The sequence below is a fragment of the Vespa mandarinia genome, chromosome 23 (genome assembly GCF_050613455.1).
Source record: "Vespa mandarinia isolate Hongniang chromosome 23, ASM5061345v1, whole genome shotgun sequence".
Lineage (NCBI taxonomy): Eukaryota > Metazoa > Arthropoda > Insecta > Hymenoptera > Vespidae > Vespa > Vespa mandarinia.
Genome location: NC_140832.1, coordinates 950001 through 960000, shown reverse-complemented (window position 1 = coordinate 960000; position 10000 = coordinate 950001). Strand labels below are relative to the sequence as shown.

Here is a 10000-nt window from a genome sequence, read left to right as displayed (position 1 = left end):
CGTTATATATATATATATATATATATATATATATATATATATATATATATGTTTATATATATAGTTTTTAATATAATTTTATATTAAAATTTTATATTATTATATATATATATATGTTTATATATATAATTTTTATAATATAATTTTTATTTTTCATAAAAGAAGGAGTAGAAAAAAAAAAAAGAAGAAAGAATTAGGAGCTCGTTCGTGCGATTAAATTGCGATTTAAAAAAAAATAAAGAAAAATGGACGACAGGCAAGTTTAAAAAAAAACTTTACGGTAAATATTTCGTGACGAATTTTTATTCGTGATGATTTAATTTGTTTTTTTTGTTTTTTTTTTCTTTTTTTTTGTTTTTGTTTTTGTTCTTGTTCTTGTTTTTGTTTTTCGAATAACTTTTTCTCTTTTCCACGAACATAATAAGACAAATTCTAAAGAACTTATTATGAACGAATACAGGCGAGTTATATATAATTATTAAAACTATAGTTACATTATAGTTCACGCTTTATAAATGGCGTTATCAAATAATTGCACTCACCTTTAACCTCAACAGCGAGTCCATTCGAATAACAGATATCACTCGGGGAGATATGAATTTATAATAAAAAAGAAAGAAAGAAATAAAGATAGAGAGACAAAGAAAAAGTACAAATATATGCGATATATGCATATGTATATATATATACATATATATATATATATATATATATATATATATATATATATATATATTATTGGTATATATCACGGAATTTAACCGCAAAAAAGATTAACCATTCAACAAACGATAAGAAACTGCGAACGTTCTGAATGTATACATGTCTTTTGGCCCTTTCATACGAATCCCTTCTTTTTTTCATTTCTATTATCAACAATATCGCTACGATAATACCGTTCGTATGATAAGAACGATAAATTATCGATCTTGCGTTACGTGATATCGGAAAGAGAGAAAGATAAAGTTAGAGAACGAATATGATAAAGACAGAGACAGCCAGAGTGAGAGAGGGAGAGAGACAGAGAGAAAGAGAGAGAGAGAGAGAGAGAGGGGTAGAGAGAAAGAAATAGTCGACATATATATACTGTTATATATAGAAACATATTTCAAGGTGATTACGTTTATCCAACATCGATGACGTACCCATTCATTTCCCATTAACATAAAAATTCATATGCGTATATAGCTTGACCACTTTGAGAACCACTGGTCATCATTTATTTACGTACATATTATTCATCGTCAAAAGAAAAGAAGAAAAAATAAATAAATAAAAAGGAACATCGTTGAGAGATCACATTTCTATATGTAAATCAATGAACGATGTTCTAAAGGAAATTGCGTCCGAAGGAGGTGTTAATTTAATTCTCGAATAGATAAAAAATATATATATATATATGTATATGTATATGTATATGTATATATATATACATGCTTAGTTCGAAGTTGACTTTTCAACTCAAGTTTAAATATCATGTTGTAACGTTGACGTATACGCAAAGAGTTTATTCTTTTTAAATATGTAGATATAAATTTGATACTATGATATATTCTTTATATTGGCAGTAATATTCTCAGTCTATTTTCTATCTAAATATATAGATATATATATAATGTATAATAAATAGTGATAATATTCTTCTATAATATATCATATAATATAATACTATATACAAATGTAACTATAAAAAAATATAACGTCATATTATTTCTTATATGTTATGTTACATTATTTTCTTTCTTTCTCTTCTTTTCTCTTTTTTTTTTTTTTTTTGTTTTTGATTCAAATATAAAATATATATTACAAATTTCAACGAATTTATTGCTTCATAATAAAACGTCCATTGAAATTTTATATACGTATAATATTTAAATGTTCAAATTAATAATTTTAAATAATGTTTAAATTAATAATTTTAATTTCAATGAAATCTTTATGAAGAAATAACAAATTTTTTTCTTTGTTTTTTTTTCTTTTTTTTTTCTTTTTTTTTTTTTCTTAAAAACCTATGAAACAAGTAACACTGAGGATCATCTAGTAGATCTAAGTATTTATCCAAGGTCCAATTAGATTTTTCATAGAAATATTTTCTCTCTTTCGTAGAAAACTTTAGATCTTAGAGGGAAAGAAAAAGGAGAGAGAGAGAAAAAGAAAAAGAAAAAAATAAAAAAAAAAAGAAACACGTGACGCATAACTGGAATTCTATTTACTGTTAATGCGGTAAATACTTATTTTCCATCGTAGGGTAGACACATCTAGTACGGAAAATAATTCCATTTATGGTTGTTAAACGTGAAATACATTTTGCTGGAAAACGTCGTAGTAGTCGTTTTGTACTGAAGTTTCACTACAAGTGAAAGAGAGAGAGAGAGAGAGAGAGAGAGAGAAAAAGAGGAAGAGAAAGGGAGAAAGAAAAAGAGAAATGGAGAGACACTCTTTCATAATGAAAGAGAAAGAGAGAAAAAGATAAAATCGTAGAATTTTCAAGAGTAAGATTTTTGATTACAAAATTTACAAGGATTTCGTCTCGTCGAAATAAACGAAAGTTTCTGAGGTATATATAAACACGGATAGGATTTAATCGGTCGGAAATTTCTTCTAGTCGTTGGATAAGATAATTGCCAATTACCAGATATATATTAAATATATACATATATACATATATATATATATATATTTTATATAGGAACGTTAATAAACTCATCTGCTAATTGGATCGCAGAAGAATTATTATCACCGTCATCATCTCGAGTAAATCAAACAAATTAATTCGAAAAGCATTGACTTCGTCGATGAACACAGGAATTTAACAAGAACCATTAATACGATTAAAATAATTTCTATTATCGATAAATAATAATGGATTATTATAATTGACTTAATCATTTTCTCTTTCTTCTTCTTCTTCTTCTTCTTCTTCTTCCTCTTCTTCTTTATCTTTATCTCTAAATGTTTCAACGCTAATACAATCAACACGCCATAATGTATGTATATGTGTAATAGTTACATCTGTCTTTTGTTGAAAAACAAATGCTGACGAGTGTCGTAATTATTGTAGTTATGCAATCGACCGAGTATGCATCGATATTTCTCTCTAATGTCTTTTCTAATGCCTTTTCTTGGTAAACTACTAAAGTTACTTCGAAATCTTCCTTCTATTTCTCTTCTATTTTTTTTTCTTTCCTTTTCTTAAATCTCCATATATACATATATATGTATATATATTTTTATCAATGATAACATTCGATTATTTAATTCCAATTATCTTAACACATATTATATTTTATCGTTCTGAAAATTTTCATTTCTTCTTTTTTTTTTTCCTTTTTTCTTTATACACACACACACACACACACACACACACACACACACACATATATATATATATATATACATAAATATGAATCTTCAAAATCACAAATTTTAATCCAATATTTTTATCGATTAAATATATTACACGTATTACATTGTATCTCTGTAAAAAAAAAAAAAAAAAAAAGAAAAGAAAAAGAAAAAAAGGAGAAAAGAAAAAAGAAAAAAGAAAAAAGAAATGAAATAACTAGACATTTATGTCGTTTATTAACTATGCGTCGCTCTCTTTGATCCGTTTGAAAAGCACAGTTTACTTTCGCTCTCATCTCTCTCTCTCTCTCTCTCTCTCACACACACACACACACACATACACATCATCATCATCATCTTACGACGGATTAATAATTGTCAGCCTCCGTTGACGACGACGAAGACGACGAAGACGAAGACGAAGACGAAGACGACGACTACGACGAAGACGACGAAGACGACGACGAAGACGACGACGACGACGACGACGATGTAATTTTACTCGCGCGAGTCGAGACGATCGAGAGAACGTAAAATCGTTAATGACGTGTTCTTCTCGTATCAGAGGTCGTGAAGTTTTTTCAAGAAACAAAATAAAAATACACATACACGAGCGTATTATATACAGACATATATATATATATATACACAGGTAGATATATAGGTATAGTAGACCTATTAATACATATTATATATACATATATATGTATGTATATATAATAATAATAATATAAGTTGTAAGGTAATACTAATATTTAATTGGATTGAAATTTCTACGAATGGCTAAGAGTGTTTTATCATTGAATGTTATGTCTACGATATCAAGATACACACGATGAATAAACGTGTTAGTGTTTGCAATTAATATATGTAAGAGAAAAAGAGAGAGAGAAAGAGAGAGGTATATATATATATATATACATATATAAAATGAGATTGTATACGTGCATCATGATTTAATCATCATCGACGAATATTTATTAATGAACCGATTATTCTTTAATGAATCGACGAATTTGTTTTGTATTCAAATTAATAAAAACGAAAGTTAATTAAACGAACGTAATAATTCTTTCGAAAGAAATATTCCTTTAGAATAACGCTCTAATTGATCTACATACGTAGTATATTTATCTATTTATGTACATACGTATGTATCTATGTATGTATATATTATATTATATGTATTTCATTCTCGAGTCGATAATATCAGTTCGCGGCCCACGTTTTGCGGCCCACTGCTCGCATTATGCTGTTAATATTCATTATCATTCGTGTTGCGATCTCATTCCAAAGAAATACCACCCACTAGATACATGATTTTTGATCATTCCAAATGAACGAGAAAATGATCGATTTTGCTTCTATCGATCGATCTATCTTTTTCTCTTTTCTCTTTTTTTTTTCTCTCCCCGTTCTTTCTATACGGAAAAAAAATATTTCACATTTGCTTTATTAATTTCATTGACCGTCTGTATTTCCTTTTCTTTTTTCCTTTCTTCTAAATTTTGTATATAAAAAAAAAAAAAAAAAAAAAAAAAAGAAAAAGAAAAGAGAACGATTAGACATCGAGAGTGTAGACTTCGAAACTTTTTTACGTTTAATTTTCATTCTTTTTATGTAAATAAAAAAATCTTTCTTTTTACTTTTGCAAATATAATTCTACGTGAATTGAGATTAAACTTCTTCTCACTATATTGCTTATTTTACTTTTGAAAAGTTTCCTTTTTCTTATAATGCTAAAACTTCTGTTTATTTATTTGTAAAAAAAAAAAAAATAAAAAAAAAAAAAGAAAATTATGATCTACATAAAAATATTTCAAACATACGAAATTGTCTCTAACAACAGCGGATTTTTTAATCTTAGAACAACAATTATTTTCGTAAGATAGACAAACACAAATAGGAGAATAATTTTGTAGATGAATTAAAGAAAAAAAAAAAAAAAAAAAGAGGAAAACAAAAAAGAAAAAAAGGGAAGAAAAAGAAGGAGAGAAAAAAAAGATTTGTTTTTCTCTAAATCAAAAACAAGCGTCGAAGATGAAAGCGATAAAAATGCAAATAAAAAAAAGGAGGAAAAAGAAAAAAAAAGAAAAAAGAAAACAGTGAAGAAATTCAAACGAACCTGTTCAATCCTCTTCTCGTGTCTGTGCCTCTTAAATCGTTAAACTCTCATCTCATCTTAGAAAATACGATTAAATACGATTACAATGGGACCATCATCCCCTGGGACCAGGTTGCAACAGTTGAAATCCTTTCGTGAGACCCTTGGAGAACCTTGAACCTTAAAACGTCGCGCGAAAAATCGATATAACCAATTTTAATTGATCGTCGCGATAATATAAGAGTATACACTGATAGAGGGATCGATCGAGTGATCGATAGATCAAGAGAGAGAGAGAGAGAGAGAGAGAAAGAGAGATAGAGAGAAAGAGACAGAGAAAAAGAGACAGAATGAAATAGGTAGAGAGAGAGAGAGAGAGAGAGAGAGAGAGAGAGAATGAAAGTGAGAGAAAGAGTGATAGATTGATAGAGTTAGAGAAAGAAAGAAAGAAAGAAAGAAAAAGAAAAAGAGAGAGAAAAAAAAAAGAGAAAAAGAGACGACACAACGACGGTCCTCGTGTAACGAAGCTCGAAGAGGTGACTGTGAGAGAGAGAGATTCCGAGGACCGACCAACCGTTCTGGTTCACGACTGGTTCTTCTCCTTCTCCTTCGGCCTCTGGCCCCCTTCTCCACCGTGTCGCGAGTACCATGGAAAAAGATAGTCTCAGAGTGAGACGGGCGTATAACTGAAGATACAGAGCCTACGAAAGAACGAGAAAGAGAGAGAGAGAGAGAGAGAGAGAGAGAAAGAGAGAGAGAGAGAGAGAGAGCTGATGCATAGATAGACAGATAGATAAATAGAGATAGAAAGATAGAAATAGAGAGATAGATAAAAGGAGAGAGAGAGAGAGAGAGAGAGAAGTACTGGGCAAAAGCTTAGCCAACATAGAGGAAGATGCTGAGATACTGAGGCTCGAAACACGACAGGTTGCTTCTCTCGTAATAACACCATAAAGAAGAAAAGGGATACGGTGAGGTATCCTCCCTAACCCCTCATCCACCTACTACAAAGGGAAAGAAGTCGATCGGGTAGGGTCAGGGACGGACCTTACACTTCGTTCAAACTGTCCCAAGACTCGTAAGATACGAAATTTCTAAAACTTTGTGTAATAAAGTTTTACGTGGATTTTTATATATACGAAATTTTTCTTTCATTTTAATAATTAACATTTTCATTTGAAATTAAATGAAAATTCGAATGTTCGACGATATATATCGATTACGTAAGATTTAAATAGGTTTTTCTTTTTTTTTTTTTTTTTTCTTTTTTTTTTCTTTTCTTTTCTTTTCTTTCTTTGCAATTTTGCAGATAAACAGATACGTTTCTTGAAAAATCTTTTTCGATCCTAGAAAGGATTTAAATTTGTCATTAGTATACACAGGTATAGCGTACAAAGATTTAGAAGTATAGAGATAACTGTGTTATTTGAACCAGCTGTTGTTGCGACTTTTTTTGTTTTTCTTTTCTCTCTCTCTCTCTCTCTCTCTCTCTCTCTCTCTCTCCCTCTCTCTCTCTCTCTCTCTCTGTCTAACATCACCAAAATAGGAAGAACGCGGACAAAGAAGGAAACTGGCTTGTGTTGGTAGTTGAAGCTATGCATTTGCCCCGCGAAACTCGAGCCCTGAATAAGGTTGGTTTCTTATGTAAAACCTAACAGCTGGACCAGAGAGTGGAAGGTTTTACGGTGCTGGTCCAGGTATAGAAAGAGATTTATTTTTATGGGAATTCACAGTTCTAAAATCTACCTGAAGAAAAAAAAAAAAAAAAAAAAAAAGAAATGAAAAAAAGAAAAAAGAGAAGAAAAGTATCAAATACATTCCGAACATTTTCCTTTCTTTTTTTTTTCTTTTTTTTCGAATTCTTACGATCTTCTTTCTAATCGTTTATTCTTTCTTCTCTCTCTGTTTTTTTTTTTTTTTTTTTTTTTTTTTTTTTTTTTTTTTTTAATTAGAGATAGAAATCGATTAATCGAGACTCGATTGTTTTTAATTTTCGAGTGATCGTGATCGAAGGATCTAGATCGAGATCGAAAAGTGATGGCAATGGCCTCTCAGGGAGACCATCCTCCTATTGTTCGATATGGTCCAGCTGTTATATCTATGTATGTGTATCTATATTTCTGTGTGTTGTGTGTGTGTCTGTATGTATGTGTATATGTGTGTGTGTGTGTTCACGTAGTCAACAAATAGATTCGCTCTTGCATCTCGTGTTACTCGTTCTTCGTGTTAACCTCTTCTTACCACGTATTTAAAGATCTCGGGTCAAGTACCTGGCACTAAAAAAGAGACGAACGACTGAATTTTATGACTGTATTCGTTAAATCATAAAAATACTAATCGCATTTCAAATTACTTAAATACGTTTCTTATTTTTTCCTTTTTTTCCTTTCTTCTTTTTTTTCTTTTTTTTGACTTATAAATATCAATTCGTTTCTCTTACAAAAAAGAGGGAAAAAAGAAAAGAAAGAAAGAAAGAAAAAAATATATTCATCCTTCTCCTATTTACTTAATCTTTTTTTTTCTTTTTGTTCTTTTAATTAAAATATCATTTCGTTTTATCATTGAAAATTAAATTATGAATTAGTGATGTGCATTATTGACATATTAATCATATTAATTCACGTTGACTTTTAATATAGATCGTTAAAAAAGAGAGAAGAGAAAAATTGTCGTCCATTGTCATTTGAAATCTATGATGAATAATTAGGCTATTTTTTTTATTTTCTTCTTTGTTTTCTTTCTTTGGATCTTAAAGAAATATACAAAAAAAAAAAAAAAAAATAAAAAAAAAATTGTATAATTTTCAATCGAAAATAATGAAAACGATCTCATTTTTTGCATCCATACGTCTATCTATGTATATAAATACAAATAAATATTTCGATACAATAAATATCTTTGGCAAAATTTTCCTTTATGCCGAGGTCGATCTCGTGTGTCGATGGTCGACCGGTCGAAGAAAAATTCTTTCGAGATATCCGTGGGTGGACCAGTTTTCTCTCCGTCCCCGAAGATCCGTGCACGTCGACCAACTGTCTTGCTCGTCCTTTCACAGGACATACTCGCAAAATTCGTTTTCGTTATTACCCATTATTTCCCAGTCAAAATTCATCCTTTTTAATTCATTGTCATATTAAATAATATTAAAATAATTTTTCGTTAATCATATATACACGCATGCACACACGTATACACACACACGCACACACACACACGCGCGCAGACACAAATTCACGCAAGAGCACGCGAACACAACAAACTTATATAAACTTAATAACATTTCTAATATTTCTAACATTTTCTTTTTCTTGTTCTTTTTTTTTTATACATAAAAGATACAAAAAAAAAAAAAAAAGAAAAAAAAACAGAAAAAAAAGAAAAATTCATTGCCATATATAATTCGCATTAAGTTTTATTTATTACTACAAAGTATAATTGATCGTTTAAATGTTATTAAATGAGAATAGAATATAGATCTTGGAAATATTACGCATGTATTTATAATTGAAAAGAAAAGAAAAAAAAAAGGAAAAAAAAAAAAAAAAGAAAAGAGAAAAAAAAGACCCACAAGGGTGGATTGAAAATTTAATGTTGTTACGGAGGGGCGGGGGTGGGCGGGGGGTTAAGAAAAAAAAACAAAAAGAAAAAAAAAAGAAAAGAAAAGGAAAAAAAATCTTAACAGTATTTTACAAACAAATACGTCATTCTCAAGATATTATGATAATAATAATGATCAACGAGGATTATCCTCGAATAAAATAATCTTCCACGTAGATTATCGATTTTATTAATACGAATTTTACATATAGACAAGAGCATCTTATTCTTATCGTTAAATAATTTTTGAAAAAATTCATACCTCTCGGTCTTTCAATTTCTATAATTTATTTATATAATACTTCCCCCATGTAATTTATACATATCGACATCTAACAAACTTACGTTATTCTCTAGAAAATTAAAAAAAAAGAAAAATAAAGGATGTTTTTTATGAACGACAAAAAAAAAATAAAAGAAGAAGAAAAAGAAGAAGAAGAAGAAGAAGAAATGATTAATGAAATGTATATAAATATATCAACTTATATATATATATAAGTTGATATATGTATGTTTACGTACGGCTATCCAATATTGTTAAATACTATTATAATATATATATATATATAGTTTACATGGACACCGTATACCTGAGAAAAAGACGATCACGAGCTAGTAGACAAACGCAATGTCTACTTTACATACGTACGTCATTTGGAATTTCATTCTTAAATACCTATATACTTGCCTCTATATACATATATATATATATATGTATATATATATACATATATATGTGTGTGTGTATGTGTATATATTTATATATATATATATATATATATATATATATATATATATTACTAAGCAAAAGACAAAAAGTGAAAAAATATAAAAATAATGTCACAAGTAAAAAAATTACAACGACAGAAATTCAAGAATAATATAATTAAATAAATAACGATAATTCGTTTGCTTTATAATTAAATATTCAACGAAGAAATGTATTTTATCGGC

The 10000-nt window shown here is 28.8% G+C and overlaps 2 protein-coding genes across 3 annotated transcripts in view; both read right to left on the bottom strand.

Moving 5' to 3' along the window:
• The window catches only part of Kank (KN motif and ankyrin repeat domain-containing protein 2 kank), a 35106-nt gene extending 29113 nt beyond the window's left edge, over nt 1-5993 (bottom strand). Inside the window, exon 1 of one of the 2 annotated variants that reach the window (XM_035872629.2) lies at nt 5471-5993. The gene's annotated coding sequence lies outside the window, so the exon portion shown is untranslated. Of the gene's footprint in view, nt 1-542; nt 597-5470 lie in introns of those variants that run through there. The other variant, XM_035872632.2, reaches the window with a different exon arrangement.
• A 1548-nt stretch (nt 5994-7541) lies between these two features.
• The window catches only part of LOC118444397 (uncharacterized), a 13614-nt gene continuing 11155 nt past the window's right edge, over nt 7542-10000 (bottom strand). The window contains exon 7 of the mRNA XM_035872638.2: nt 7542-7725. Coding sequence (XP_035728531.2) covers nt 7712-7725 — 14 coding nt within the window. The 3' untranslated portion in view covers nt 7542-7711. The remainder of the gene's footprint in view (nt 7726-10000) is intronic.